The sequence below is a fragment of the Artemia franciscana genome, chromosome 20, assembly GCF_032884065.1.
Source record: "Artemia franciscana chromosome 20, ASM3288406v1, whole genome shotgun sequence".
NCBI classification, from domain to species: domain Eukaryota; kingdom Metazoa; phylum Arthropoda; class Branchiopoda; order Anostraca; family Artemiidae; genus Artemia; species Artemia franciscana.
In genome coordinates this window covers 18,817,898-18,834,418 of record NC_088882.1, presented here as the reverse complement: position 1 = coordinate 18,834,418, position 16,521 = coordinate 18,817,898, and the positions used below count along the sequence as shown (strand labels likewise).

Below are 16,521 nucleotides of genomic sequence, written 5' to 3'. Positions count from 1 at the left end.
TTTTCCGGAGTTGTTCTTGAATAATTAGGGGAAAAAGTTACAATTAACGTAAAAAAACGAGGTACTGAGGAGAGGGGCCCACTCCTCATACACGAGACAATTTCGGTTCGTTTTAACATTGGATGTTGCTCCTTACTTTTAGTTGAAAAAAAATCAGTTTTTTTATTGAATTATTTTGAATAATGCCGGAAAATCCACCTTTTCTCTCTATTGAAAATTTTCCTTCCCCCAAGAAAATACCTGCTTGAAAAGATCCTCCCGATTAAGACCCCCTTTCCTCCATATAATTCCAACCCGGCTGAAAATTTCCCCCGGAAAACTTTCAGGACAATTCCGCTTGGAAAATTCTTTTGAGCCAACTTTCGTTTGAAAAGACTTGTTTTTCTCTTAATCTAATTGTTTTTCAAATCATGCCAGAAACCCTCCCTCCATGGAAGATGTTTCCTGAAATTCTCCCCTCTCAACGTCTCAATGGAAAGCTTTTCCTGCGTAAAATTCCCCCAAAGAGAATCTCACCCGTAAAAGATCCCCCCCTCCAAAAAAAAAGAAAATTTCAACTCCTGTGAAAATGTTCGCTGGGCAATTGCTTCGTTATATCTCAGCATATAAAATTAAATTGGCAAAGAGAAAGTAAGTCAAATAAAATTGATTTATTATAAGAATTCCGGTAAATTCCCCCGTGTATGGTTTCGCTTTGAAAGTTCCTCCCGGAAACTTCCCTCCCCATGGATAAATCTCCTCTTGGAAAATCCCCACTGCAGAAAATTCTCCCCACAGAAAATTTACCCTCTCAAATAGTGTCTGTTTACTTCCCAAAAACAAATACTAAATGTATACACTAGACATATTCTATAGTTTACAACCCAAAGGCATGATTACTTGACTTTTCAACTATGCTGATCAATATGACTGTCTCAAAATTTTGATCGGATGACTTTGGGAAAAAAGGGGTATGGGATCTACCTGCCCCCCCCCCCAATCGTTTTGGTCACAAAATGGGTAACTAGAAAATTTCTGTTGAGCAAGCCTTAGCCCGATCTTATATGACCGTTGGTTCGATAAGATCACCCTGACAAAAAAAAAAATCCTCATACGTAACACTCGTATGTAATCTTTCTTCTGGCAAAAATTACGAAATTCCACTTTTTCTTTTCAGATGGAAGCTAGAAACATGTATAGTAAGGTTCTCTGATATGCCAAATTTGATGATGCAATTTTTATTAAGATTCTTTGACTTTTACTTTTTAGGGGTATTTTTGCCCCTTCTCAAAAGTTATGCAAATTTTCTTAGACTTCCATGGCTTGTAATGGGTGCATGAGACTTGATGAATATTATATATCTGGAGTCGGTGTAAGAGCCAATTCACTTTATGTACCTATTGTTATCAAAATTCTGTGCTTTAGAGTTTCGGTTGTTATTTGGCCGAGATGCTCCTTGTTTACAGTTTGTTGCCACGAAAAAAAAATTATTAACTGATCAGGCTTAGAATCCACTCTCAGAAAGGGCATTGTTGACGGACATGGACATAAATTTTATGACAAATCTCTGTAGATATCTCTGAGACCCATATTACAAGACTTCCATGACTTGAGTGGATCAATTTTTCTTAGAACTAAAGACTCTTTACTGAAAATAAAAAAATACAGCTGTGCATGCTGTGTATCAGCATAGATAAGTCAATGGATTGAATACATTATGCTTCTTCTCGACCATTTACTAAACAATTTCCTCTGTTGGATCTTTTCTGCTGGATTTTCACTGGTAGATACCAAAAAAGCCGAAATAATATCGTTTTCGATATTGATATTTACATTTCGATATCGATATTTGGTCCGGTATATCGATATTGATATTCAATATCGCTCAACACTAATATATAGACAGTTTCAGCCTTAGGTCACCATCCTGTCCAGTTTCCCGACATTGAAAAGGTATTCATTTACTAAAGAAATTGAAATGTATATGAAATGAAAAACCGTATTTATTTGCTAATCAAAAGTTAGCTAATCAAAAATATAAAAATTATAAAATGCTTTTAAACCAAACAAACATTGCTCGTTTAAAGCTATTTGAATATATAACTGCTTATCTTCAGTATATAATTTACAAATTTTTTATTTTCGGATTATTTTAGATGTAGCTTGAATTAAAATGATAATCTTTGGGGTGTGAATAAAAACATCGATATAATTACATTTTAATTAAAATTATTATTGTAATCATAATCAGATGAGAGAATGATTTTTTTACCTTACTTTAAAGGCTTACTAATATTTCTTTTAATATAGCTATCATCTTCAATGCATAGCTGAAAAAGGGTGTTGTGACTTGAATAACAGACTCGTTGACGTTTTTATGGACATATTTATATAACAGCAAGTATAGTAATGTAGAGAATATTTTGGGTTTAAGTACTCACTATTTTGTTTTTTTTATAGAGCCATCACCTTCAATGTACACCTGAGAATGAATATTTTGAAGGTATTGATTGCGAAATATTTAGTGACCCTCATCCAATGACTATGGCTTTGTCAGTATTGGTCACTATTGAGATGTTGAATGCCATTAACAGGTAATGCTTTTCTCTTTTTATATTAATTATTTAGTGGAATTTAAAGATCATTTTTAGGGTAGTTATTTTTGCAAATAGCACTTAACTACATCAATGCGTTTTGTTTAAGGACTATTTGAACATATGGAGTACGGTATTGGGAAAGTAAAAGGTACATCAAAATTTTTATTACAGTAAATATTGAAAAATATAAATTGAGTTAACCTTTTTGCGGAGAGGGAAGATATGTTGATTTTGCATTTCGTTGATAGGTGGATTTGGTCGGTATAATATCTTAAATTACTCAGTTTATGCCTTTCTTCATATATAACTTAACCCTTCCCCCTTTTCTCAAACGATTAATCTCGACCGGTTCTTCTTCACAAGGGATGAGGGGGCGGGGTGAATTTGTCTGGAAAAATATGGTCTGAGGAGTAATTATCCAAAATATCAATTGAAAAAGGCATTATTTTGCAGATTGTAAGTCTTCTTTGCTTTTTCACATAGTTGCCTTTTAACTTAACCCTTCCCCCTTTTCTCAAACGATTAATCTCGACCGGTTCTTCTTCACATTGGATGAGGGGGGCGGGGCGAATTTGTCTGGAAAAATATACTCTGTAAAGTAATTATCCAAAATATCAATTGAAAAAGGCATTATTTTGCAGATTGTAAGTCTTCTTTGCTTTTTCTCATAGTTGTCTTTTTCGAGCTTAATATTTTCATTAATGTTTTTTTTTTATTATTATTATTATTCGGCCGCAATTGTTATTACTGTTCAAATATTAACGAGAAAATTTATCTAACAGCAGGTGAAGCTATCTTCATGGTTTTGACCTAGCCGCCTCCCCATTCGATAACAAGATAAATAATTATTTAGTTTTCTCAATTGTTATATTAGCCTTTAAAGGGAATTGACATGTAGATGGGATTTTATGCTAGTTGCTGTGAATCAATGTTTATCTCTATGTAACATAAGCTTGTGACTAAAGTTCCCCATAGCAGGACAAACCTTCAACATTTTCGTTGAATATTCCTCTCCTTTTCGTTTAATTTTCCTCTTAGTTTTGCTTTTTTTTTCAGGGAGGGTGTGTTTGTTCAATCTGCTCTAAGAAAAAAAAACAAAACCCACAGAAAAAAGTGATTTGCCAGGATTATTGCTTAAGTAATAAAAGGGAAAATAGTTACTGTGCTAATAGAATTGGAGATCTAAAGGTCTCTTCTCTAAGATCTATCAACATAAAGCCTCATTGGTGTCATCATAGACAAGGGTGAAGTGCTTTAGAAGTTTGATCGTTTGTAACCTTCTTGAGTTTGTAATACTTTAGGACACCGTCAGCATTTCCATTTGGTGCAAATACATCCCAGATGTGATAAGTAGTTCATCATGTTGTTGGATCATTTTAGAATCTTCACATATACCTTGATGCTTTTGGGTTTCAAGTAAAACTTTCCGGCAATATTTTTTCTTTAAATTTTCATGTTATTCTTAGAAAAAAGTATAGGTAGCAATGAAAATAAAAAATTGACTACATTATTAGCTATACAAATCCGATCATCATGGCCATTGATTCCGTAAAAGGTGATATTTACCCTTAGCATGTTGGATTTAAGAATGCTATCGCGAAAAAAAAGAATGTAGAATAGATGTAGCCAGATTAGAAGAATTTCAGAGGCTAGTGAAGCATGTCATGGTGCAATTTCCAATTGCAAACAATTCAAATTTACGAGAAAGTCATTGAAAATGTGGACTGTTCATTCTGAAATTTAGTCCAATTTTGCCGTGCTGGTAAAATTTTGTACATCTTCTCCGCAATTCAACGAGTTTTATGTATGGCCGGGGCTCTTTTGTGACTCAAAATGGACTATGAGTTTTTAAAGAACATACCTCTATTCAACTGCATTGCTTCAGATCGTTTTTGAAGTTTCTGCCAAATTTGGAGCTCTAAAAGGGGGATGTCCATTAATTCCCGCCTGATGGTCGGCCTCTTGAAGCGTATCTCAGATCTAACCCATAGGTAAAACTTAAATACAGAGTGTTTGCTTCTTCTTCTTCTACAATCCAACTTTTAAGGTTTTTCAGAAACCGAGAGTGATTTACCTGGTTGCGGTGCCTCTTGCAAAGAAGACTTAGTGCCCCTTCTAGCTATGGCTCCGTGTATAGTCGACAAATAATCCTTAGAAGAACGGAATTTTCAACTTTTAGCCACCTTAGCACTTTAAGAGTCAAAAGTTCTTTTTTGGGTGATTTTCAATATGATCTTGACGCCACAACTTCCACATTCATTCTCTGTTCCTTGTCCCTTCCGCTCTAATTCGGTTAGGTCGAACGTATTTTAAGTTTGGTCTCAATTGTCGTAACGAAGCCTTGAAACCACATTGCAGTTGAGACCGTTTTCTGCTTGATTCGTACTAGGAATCATGTCTGTGAGCATAGTACTTATATCACCCCGAATCTTCGGATGAAAAACGAAAAAGGAAGAAGAATAACGTACTCGACGTAGTAATGGCATGGTGCTCTACAGTCTTTTCTTGCAATGTTGCTTTTAATAACTGATTTGTTTTTGAGTTTCTAAGGAAATACTTATTTATTTATTTTTATTTTTTTGAAAGCAGTCATTGTTATGTTTTGTTCATTCTTAATTATTACATCCAACCAAGCGAGTTGCTCGAAATACTACACTTAAATTCAACTTGACGGTAGCTCAAGGTCAGATTACCGAGTCGGCTCGTGTAGTTATTCAGCAATCTCTTTTGATTATAGCTAGGGTTCCAACAGGCACATTCTAGTTCCGATAAAAAGTTCTCGTTCCGCTATCCGAGCTGTCCGTTCTCGTTCTGTTATGCGACAATTCGTATGATGAAAAAAAAACAACAAAAAAATAGCGATTGGAGTTGTCGATATCTTTTTTTTTTTTTTTAATATGTATGCTCTTCGGTTTTGAAAAAAAAGTTTTGTTCAGAGTGAGCAGGTTTGCTAATGCCCTGGAATGGGTGAGGTAACTGCCTTGATTATTGATTAAGGGGTTGACCTAAGTATCTCTCTCTAATTCTGAACTGGATAAGAAGAAAGAATACTTAGTTCATTTTTTTTACCACTCCAGGAAGTGTAGCACAAAGTGTAATTGTGTATTTATTTCACGCCATATAAAATACACAAGGTGAGTGACATTTCCCGACCACATCCACATTGATGTTAGTAGTGTTGTCACCTTTTTAGCTTGTCGATCAGGGCTATTTTTATGTTTAATGCCATCAATTTTGTTCTGTTTGTTTTCCTTATTGTAAATTGTGTGGGTGTCTTGCTTCTTGTTTTAATCTGTCGCCTTTTTTTTTCCGGGAATAAAAGCTTTTATTAAACATTGTTTGCTTATATACATTTCAATCAAACGATTGGTGAAATGAAGGTCAGGTAGTCAATTCATTAGCTGAGCTAGACGGTTGTAGAATGTACTTTAAATTATAGATTCCGACAACCTTACTTTGCTAAATTATAATTTTATGTATATATATGTATATATATATATATATATATATATATATATATATATATATATATATATATATATATATATATATATATATATATATATATATATATATATATATATATATATATATATATATATATATATATATATATATATATATATATATATATATATATATATATATATATATATATATATATATATATATATATATATATATATATAAAATATATATATATATATATATATATATATATATATATATATATATATATATATATATATATATATATATATATATATATATATATATATATATAAATAATTTGTCCATTACAAGATTCAAAAAAGTTTAGATACGCTTGGTTCTAATTTCTTTAGATACCCCCCCCCCCAAAAAAAAAAAAAAAAAAAATTTATTGACCTAAAAACTCTAATCGGCCAACTTTGCTTCTTGTCTCTCAACAGACACCAACAGACAAAAACTATTTCGCTTAAAGAAATCTTCAGAGGATGTGCTTGTGGCGAAGATAGATGTTACTTTCATCTAACGAAGATAGATAGAACTTTTATTTAAAACAACGAATTATACTTGGTACCAAAGGGGTTGGAAAGCAATACGTTATCCAAGTTGTAATACATTAAAAAGAAAATCGGGTGGAATATTTTTGTTACGAGTTCTAGTTTTTTTTGTATTTTCAATGATGTTTTGGTGCTTCATTCTTACTTATCAAATACACCCCCTCCCCTACACACACCTACGCCTGAGCAAATTTTGTATATGTGTGGTCTTTGAAATTATTTATTTTTCTGTTTGACACATTTACATTCTTTTGTAGCTTGTCTGAGAACCAGTCTCTCTTGGTAATGCCACCGTGGTCAAATATCTGGCTCATCTCTGCCATCTGCCTTTCCATGACTCTTCACTTTGTTATCCTTTATGTCGAAATACTGTCTGTAAGTAGTTTTGTTATTATTGTGAATTTTAAATGTTGAAAAGTAGTAAGTTGAAAAAAAATATGTCTCGAAAGATGAACTCTGAAAGAGTGAAGTAACTTCAGTTAAATCGCTTATCGCTTTTGCCGATCACCACAAAGGTTAAGGCCTCATTCAAGTGCTGGTCTATATCAACCACTAATTTAGGAAAACAGTTTTCCCTTTCTCCTTCTATCTCCTTTCTTTTTTCTTCTTTTTTGTGTGTTTGTGCTCTTACATTGCTGATTTCTCTTTTCATATATATATATATATATATATATATATATATATATATATATATATATATATATATATATATATATATATATATATATATAATCTGTTAAATATCACATGACCGGTTATAAATTTTAAGGAACACTTTTCTTAAAAATTGAATGCTGTTCTGGTTTGTGCCAGATTTGGATACTTTTAGACTTCTAAAGATTCAAATTATAGAGAAAGTCTTCCTAAGTAATTTTTTTGTACATGATTCAAATATGCGTACCATCAGATTATTTTTTTCTCGTTTTCTACTGTGTTTTTCTCTATCCCCAAGGGTTATTTAAAAATCCTTCTCTACAATATTATGGGTGCTATAAAAAACGCAAGTTTGTCTTTGAGTTTCACTTACAACATTAAGTGAGGAAATCCTTCTAATCAATTAAACTTTATTCTCGTTTTTTCAGTCTAAAGCACTCATTTCGGGGAAATCATTTCTGGACATATATGACCCTACAAATGTTCTATCTCTCTTTTTCTCTCTCTCTTCTTCCTTTTCACCATCTCTGTTTTTCACGTTTACTTGTCTATTTTGAGCTTAGCCTGAATAATTTAGCCCTCCGTCTTATGTCATATCCTAGCTTCACAGTTGCTCTGCGTGTTTTGTCTCTAAAAAAAAGAGCTGGGGGGGGAATCTATCTTTGCTTGTCCGGAGTTATAGTGCAGTAAAGCTTTGCACTTCCATTTATTTTCGTATTATGGGCATGGATCCAATTATATTTATGAACTTCGGCTCGACTCTAGGTTATATTGTGCTTCTAATACAATTCTTTATGCTGAAATTGGCCTCAGTTGTCTTCTGACATACTTCAATTTTTTTTTTATTATTGTTTTGTTATTTTTCCTTTATATATCTTTATTATTTTTTTTTCAATATTAAATCACGTAAAAAAAATCTCTAGACAAGTTTTTGCGCAAGAAATTTTTGGGCATGTTAAGTTAAAATGGCCTATTTTTCAAAAATAGTCTAACTTGAAATATTTTAAAGAAAATATTGTGGATGAATAGTATTCTGGTTGTTCTTTTGATTTCAGTATAAAAAATTCGATTAACTTCACATGTTTTTATCTTAATTACTGCCACCCTTTCCTTGAGCTGAAGTAATTTTACTTTCTCCCCTTGTCTCAATTGCAAGCCAGGGCTGATGTACTTCTAATCTTTTCCAGACTGTCTTCCAAATTTGTCCGCTGACATTAACAGAATGGATTGTTGTATTGAAGATCAGTTTCCCAGTATTGCTTCTAGATGAAGTTCTCAAATTCGTAGCCAGAAAATATACCGATGGTATGCCGCTTAGTTCATATTTTGTTGATGCATGGGGTCTCGTCCTCGCATGGGCCTTATTTTTTGGAGTGATATTCTATTCCCCGTTATAACTATGAACGATTTTAGGAACTCTATGTACCCCTTTGAGACGTGCGACGAAAGTAGTATTGCTCTCTGAGAACATGGCAACAAATTCTTTTGAAGTTTTTAATTATTTATTTAAAATGTTTTTTTCTCTAGTGACGGGAACAAATGAACACATTAATGCCATCTATCACAAAATTTGTGCAATTGTCAAAATTTCTAAGATATAAATGTTATTGAAATACATGTTAGAAATTTACATTCCGTTGGTGGTGAATAATAAACTTCGCCCCAACCATTTATATGTATACCTTTCCACAAATTCTCATTTTCTCAAAAACTATGCGGAAAATTATATTGAAGTAATTAAATTGATAAATTTTCTTTAATAATTGAAAAGATGTAGAAATACTGAAATTTTCCTTTCCTTATTTGTAAAAATTCCAAATAGCTATATGTTTATCATTTTCTTCTTTAAAGTCATCGGTAATTTGCAACACAAGAAAATTTGTGGAACGGTCTGTATTTCAGTTTCAAAATGAACTCTTTTCTTACGACTGTGTTGAAGTGTATTTATAAAACCTAGCATGTATTTGTCTTGTCTGTTTTATATAGAAAACCCCATGTTTTGAAATAAAAGTTAGTTTTTGCGTTACTTATTTACTAACAGTAGTTTGCGTAACTGTTTGAAGTATTTGAAGAAAACATGTTTTCCTTGCAGAGCAAAATGCTTTGGCTTAACTATGGACTCTTTTCTGAATTCGGAAGATATTTCAGGTGTTTAGAAGCCAAAGCGGTTTAATTTACTTTTCTGTCGATTCTTGTTTATAACTTTGTTTACTCCTGAGTTAAAAAATTCTTAGAACCACTACAAATCAATAAAGATATTGCTTTGTATTATTCTAAAAAGTCTACTAAAAGATGATTATAAAACATAATTTGATTTGGAAATTATATCGTAATAGTAACAGGTTTGGCATGAGCTGCTCATTTAGCATGTTAATTTTATTAAATAAAAATTTCCAAATTGTCTGAATCTTAGTTTATAAAATTCGAATAATGACAAGCTTGAAGAATTCTTTATTCGAGATGAAAAATCTTAAATTCGAGTTGAATCAGTTCGGTTTGATGTTTTTTTACAAGACTAAATTTGGTTGTAAAATTATGCTCTTGAAGCACTTGTGTCACATCTGGTCTATAGGCCGTGCAATTAAAAGAAATCTAGGCCTTGTGCCAAATTAGTAAGTCCTTTGTCTAAAATTTTACAGAAAAGTTAAAAAAAATCAAGAAAGATTCTAAAATTTAGTCGTTTGTCGTAGCGAGATTTTGAAAAGATATGTTTTGGGGTAGTTGGTTTCTTTTCAGAAAGTTTGGTAAAATGGACACTGAAATATGGAACAGATCTTTTAGCAGCACAAAAAAGTCATGGGTAAATGTGTCATTGACTATGTGACCAAACCCCACCGTTTTAAGTTGAGAGCAGGGAGAGGTCTCCCTGTGTTACGCTACTATAGTTCAATTAGGATTTTAATTTCTGTATACATCTTTGTTCAAGTTTTGCAGTTTTACCATACGTTCTCCAGATTGATATTCTTTTATATGTTCCTGAAATGGCATGCCTTTATAGTTGTGTCGTCTGTTTTTATCTCCTCAAGGTAATGTACTAACCTTTTGATTATGCATGAATAAATAAGTTAATCAATAGGAAGGGTCTCATCGCGTAAGCAGGTATTAGCTGAAGAAAGTTTCAAAACCAATTGCATTCGAATTATGGACAGGGGGGGGGGGTTAGTCGTTTCTAGCTTTTCAATTATAAGAGACTCAAAAGTTCCAGCTTTTTTTTACAGAGTGGGCTTTAGCTGAGGATTGCATTAGAGACCTGAATTTTGCTTGTTTAAGATCCTGACCGATGCCTCTCCTGTATTCAACCAAAATTTCTGAATGTAGGGGCATTGCGATCTCTTAGCTGGATAATGTTTTTAGAAGTGACTACTTTTAACCTTAAAAAATTTGTATGGCTGTATATTTTGACGCTTAACGAGAGATAGTGTGTTTTTGCAACGTCACGTGGGGATATTCGTACCAGAAATAACTTGATGCAAATCAAGTTGAATCTTGTCCAGTTTCAACGAAAATTTCATAAAAGAAGCAAGTACAAAATAATTTTAAGTTTCGGGTTGAGTCATTTTAATTCAAGTTCTGAAAAACAATGTGTTATAATGTAGTAAAAAAAAAGAGTGCATTATTAAAAGTATAATAATAAACTATCCGTTACAGATTTTAAAGGTGCCTGCTATATATTCGTACAGTTGTCACTTCGAAGGTAATTAGGGAGAAAAAAAATAGTGGGATAACACACAGTATATTCAGTGGCGTCACTGATTTTTTTACGGAGGGAAAAAGTAGTTTAGTTCCTTTAGGCTGATATGCCTGAAGATGATTTTTCTTCTATAATTTGCGAAACCCTAGGTTTTTTTTTTCTCAGCTTTGACGTTTTTTCTATCTTGATAAACTTGATACCTTGAATCCCTTAACTAAATCTCGTCTAAATTGTTGCATTCGAGTTGTTCCTCCGACGACTGCAACATATGTTGTAGGAATGCACCAGTAACTGGAAACAATCCAAAGTTGAAGCTGTTGTATAACAGCATCAGTTATTTATTAAAAATTGTATTTTTGTAGTTTTTTTTCTTTTTTTGAATTTTAAGAACTTTTCGCTCTCCCCCTAGTTCGCTTTGAGGTTATACATAGTATCATTCTGGTTCTTAAAAGAATATTTCTTTTCCCGTTACTCCTACAAGGCATTTGTCTCATGTTGTTTATCATTTTAAGCAAAAGAGAGTAAAATGGTGTGGTTTTGGAACTAGTTAGTTCAGCGCTAATTAAAGCCCTGAGTAAACTAGTAAAACATACTTAAAAACTATGCAATGAAACAGTATTGGAGCGGGGTGAAAAATCTACGAAAAGCTGAATAAATTAAGTTTGTTTGCAGCGTTGAGAAAGTAGTGCAGTTATTAAAATGGGTAGTTTTATATGAAAAGGCATTAGCGAATTTCAAACGTAATGTTACGCCCTTTATCTCTGCCAAATTTTGAGTTTTTCTTTTACACATATTATAAAATAGATCAGCCTTATATATAAAAGTGATCGAATGAATAGCTTGAGATTTCAGGAAGTGTCTGGTTAATATTGGGTGAGTGTTCTCTTATTGAGCTATGTTTCTTCTTTTGCTTATTTTTCTATTTGATGAAGTAGTTTGTGCTCCTGTAATATTTGTGCCCATCCCCTTGTTTTTTTTATTTTTGTTTGTGGTTTTTCAAAAGCCAAAGTAATTAATTTGTGAAATATCAGGACTTATTTCTGGTCTACAATTAATGTTTGCTTCTCACAACGTTAAGGTTTCATAATCAAATTCTCCTTTTCTTATGGTACTATCCACTGTCTCTCGAAGGTCTTCGTTAATTCAAATATTTTCTGGACTTAAAACACATACAAGCATCCAACTTGAACTGATAATTTATAATTTACAATCTCTCAGAACTTAGATTGTACTTTGAACCTGTCTTGATTTTCGACTACCAATTTACTACATGAAATCCTCAAACAGAAAATCTCTCAAATTACGCCATTTAGGATCTTTGAAAAACCATAGTTTTGAACCAAACCCGTTGATAAATTAACTGTAAACAGAAGGCTTATCCTAATCAGAGGATTCTGAGACTCGATTTCCCATTCTTTGACACTAAAGAATTTTCTATATTTGATAAAACTGCAAGTTATAAGATAAAGAAGCACCAATCGCCAAAATCCTTTGGTGTCACAATAGAAAAAAATCGAGTCAAATAAATCTTTCCCTATTCTGATCTTTCTCTCTTCCTCTCTCTCTCTCTCTCTCTCTCTCTCTCTATATATATATATATATATATATATATATATATATATATATATATATATATATATCGTACCTTTATTTATATACCCTAAACATTAACACCCTTTCTTTTCACAGAATTTTCTTTCATCAAGTAAACCCCTCGTGCCTCTGCCCAATTTTGGCGTGTTTGAATTCTGCTCATATTGGCTATGTGCTCAGTGAACCCAATTTTTAACCCTGCACAAGTTTCCATCCAAGACTTAACTTAGTATGAGCCGGAATGGTTTTATTTTTGTTAGAGGATAATTGCTCGAATTCTATTTGAGTTGTACATACTCGTATTGTAGCGAAATTGTGGTATGAAATATATTACCAATTTGGTTTACCTTTCTTTTTTGCCCTACCTGATTCAGACAAGGATACCCAATATATGTATATGCATGATTTCTACCAAAGTATATTTATAACCCTATTTGTTCTTGCCTGTTGTGATGTCCATGACCTACGCTTCTAAGTTACAACTTGTTGTCTGAACTATTGACCCAAGAAGAGATCAGAATCAAGTGAACCAAATTCGACAAAGTAATTTTTCAATTATTGATTCCTGATGTTCATTAGCTAAATTTACAATGAATATGATAATTTTTGGGTAATAACTGAGAATAAAAACCAAAGGCAAGTGAATTTGTCTCATTACTGCTCTGAAAGAAGTATCAGATATTTTTTGATCCCGATGGTATCTGCTGGAATACGAGTACCTATATAAGAATATAATTCATCGATCTACTAATAAATGTTAGGTTTCAGCAATATTAGAACATCAGTGCCTTAAAAGTCACTTTAAATGAATTCGGTTTACTTTGTTACTAAGCCCTTATAAACTTAACGTCATCGAATTTTATGAGTAATGGTTTTTGGAGATGCTATTTGTCAACGTCGGTATATTATATTGTTACTACTTGGATGGAATCTTTCAATTACACGAATACGCCATGGCATTACGCCAACTGTTATAAAAAACGCAAAATCAATATTGGAATGATTTCTAGTTTTGGAAAGATAAAAAAAAGTAATTCTTTCGTTTTTTTTTCATATTTGTCTCCCTTGCAACGAATTTGTCTGTTTATGCCTGGGACTCAGAACATCATCGTTTTCTTTGTATTTTTATGCTATATATTTTCAAGCCAGCAAAAAAAGAAAACCATCAAAAGACAGGAGAGCTGGATCGAGAGTGATTACGAGTCGAATGCATCTTAGTTTAGAGGTATTTTACTTAAAGTAGTTGAAGAATCGAGTAGAGTAACCGAAGCAAAATTTATGAATTCATTTTAGAGCCAGAAAACTGAAAGAGATTATGCTAAAACATGATCAGTGAAATTAAAAACCTGTTAGTTATTCAAAGATAATTTTTCACAACGCCAATATTGTCATTAAATTGCGTCTAGTTTTTGTTAAAAAAGAAACGGATTACAATTTTTCTGAAGTAGCACTCTTATCAATTTAAATCATGGATCATTCGAGGCTAGAGGGTCGTAAATTCTTTTCCTATTTACATATATCTACCCAGCGGTCATCGACATTGCATTCAGCACAGGGATAGAAAAAAAAATAGAGGGCAGATTCTGCAGAAGATTATACGTAGGTTTTGTTGTTAAGCTAGAGTTACGCTATTTCCAACTTGTGCTGTTTTAAAACGGAATAAAGAGCGGAGATAAACAAAAATTTGACGTCTTTTCATTTGTCTATCTCTATGATTGTCAGTTAATATCCCATAGTAGGCAACAAACTCATGTACATATAAGCATTGATTTATTTTTATCATGTTGACAGTACAGTAGGCTACTGAGTTCTTGCATTAATACTTTAATCTCTAATTAATTTCATCAGTAAGTATTATCAAACAGGGTTTGGTATAAAACTACAAATAAACAGTAATCCATTGAAATAGTAATGGAGACAAAAAAGCCATGTAAGTGACAATACATTTATATATATATATATATATATATATATATATATATATATATATATATATATATATATATATATATATATATATATATATATATATATATATATATATATATATATACCTTTAACGGTGATTTCTAAATGTAAAATTAAAAAGTTTAAGCTTAGAAATCAATAGTTATTACCATGAGTTAATTTGCACATATTCAAAAAAAAGAGGGAATCTCTTCACCCCAAAAAACGGGAGTCTCGATCTTGATGACAATCACACAATCAGGGTTTTTTTTATGATCATAGGACAGAGATTTCAATTTACCCAACTAGCATGGTCATGCATGTATGTTTGTTTTTTGCTTCTTTTTCTGTCCAGGGTTGATCGGACCCTGGTATCAGTCGTCGACGAATTTCAGAATAAAGCTCACTTGCTCAGAGTTTTTTTCAGGTAGCAAAAGATATCCAGCAACAGAAAACTTGTGATTGCTCCTATTCTGTGGTACAATATGTGCCCGAAGAGGGTGAAACCCTATAGCACAGGAGACATATTGAATAGGTTTATGATGGTTAAAATCAAGTGGCTGTCTTAGAAATATCAACCGAAAATTTTAAGGTAACCGCTTGATCCATACCCATCATAAAGCTATTTCATACGTCTCCTACTTCCAACGCTCTCAGTATAGCGTGTTCATCCTTAAACGAAGTCCATGCAAAATGAAAAGTGAATATAGACAATTACTTTTAAGCTTCGTTTGACTGAGCTAGTTTGTTTGAAGCTTTAGTAATTTTCAGACGGTAGTGTCTTTAGCGAGGATGCCAGTTGATGTGTCTTTAGAAGGGGGGGGGGTAGTGCCTGAAGTGTCTAAAAGTGCATTTCAAAGTTTAACGATGATTCTATTCTTCCTTAAACCATAAAAGCGTATTTTTTCCTTTGTAAAAACTCTGATTCCTACAATTTCATAAATTATATTCAGTTATTAATTGAGGAACTCGCTGCTGAAATGAGAGTTGAACCTTATATTCCGTGACGGCTAGCCAGAGCTACTATCCCTAGGCCAACGGACTCACCAGACGATCTTTTTATACAGTTATACACAAATCAAATAACTTTGAATAATAATTAAACTTAGAATATTTTTTTACGGTATAGAAATACTCGTATATAAAAGCTTCATTAGTTTCTAAAAGATTCGAGCTGGGTTCAGCGACAAGGTTTTTTGAAACTGTTTGAATTTGGCTCCCCTTTTGAATGTAAGGTTTAAAGTACGGAGCTTGAAAATATGGAGGGTTAAGCTAACTTTATTTCTTTTACAAGATTTCTCATTTGAGTAAAATCCGAGGAATAGCATTATTTCCGAAACTTCTCTACTGAATGACTTGTTTCAAACGTATTAATTTTTTTTTAAGATACAGTACTTGTAATGATGATGCAGATGAAACAATGATGCAGATCAGAACAAAGGAAGTAGATAGTGTGGCGCCGTTGAGGCTTGCATACCATGCTACTTTAGTTTAGCTTGTTTGTGGTGGAGACATACTTATTTTCGAGTGACAATAATTTCAACCATTTATGCTATTACTCTGCTGCTATAAATTATATCTAAAAAGCATTTTGAAAAGTAAGCGTTTAAATTCCAGACCGCTGACGGCATCTATTATTGAAATTCTAGTTGCATACCAACTGCACAAACCTCACGAAGATGTCACAACTGTTGAGTTTAAGCCAAAGAGGACAAAGAAATGGCGGGGGAAACGTGCAGGTAGAAGGGTCCAAGAGTGCCGTGTACTTTATAACGGTGATCACAGTATTCCAGTAATCAGTATAGTTCGCAATGACAGCAGAACGAAAAAGTCAAAGAATAAGCAACTCCAGACATGTCTAGTTACTATACATTGCTCAGAACCTAAACCAATATTACCAGCATTGAAGCCCTACTACCGCGAAGAAGCTTCGAACAACTCTGGATACCCCTCTCCTTTGCTAAAACCTGTCACTCTAAGTGCCGAAACGAATTTCCCAAGTCTGATTCAGTGC

At 32.8% G+C, this 16,521-nt stretch overlaps 1 protein-coding gene across 8 annotated transcripts in view; it reads left to right on the top strand.

Annotated features, from left to right (window-relative positions):
* LOC136039847 (calcium-transporting ATPase sarcoplasmic/endoplasmic reticulum type) overlaps positions 1 to 16,521 on the top strand; it is a 79,259-nt gene that overhangs the window by 57,545 nt on the left and 5,193 nt on the right. For 3 of the 8 annotated variants that reach the window (XM_065723778.1, XM_065723780.1, XM_065723779.1), the window contains 4 exons: positions 2,440 to 2,573; positions 6,880 to 6,997; positions 8,464 to 8,581; positions 12,657 to 12,906. In XM_065723778.1, the coding sequence (XP_065579850.1) occupies positions 2,440 to 2,573; positions 6,880 to 6,997; positions 8,464 to 8,581; positions 12,657 to 12,676 (390 nt within the window). In that variant the 3' untranslated portion in view covers positions 12,677 to 12,906. Of the gene's footprint in view, positions 1 to 2,439; positions 2,574 to 6,879; positions 6,998 to 8,463; positions 8,863 to 12,656; positions 12,907 to 16,521 lie in introns of those variants that run through there. The other 5 variants (XM_065723774.1, XM_065723777.1, XM_065723775.1 and 2 more) reach the window with 2 other exon arrangements.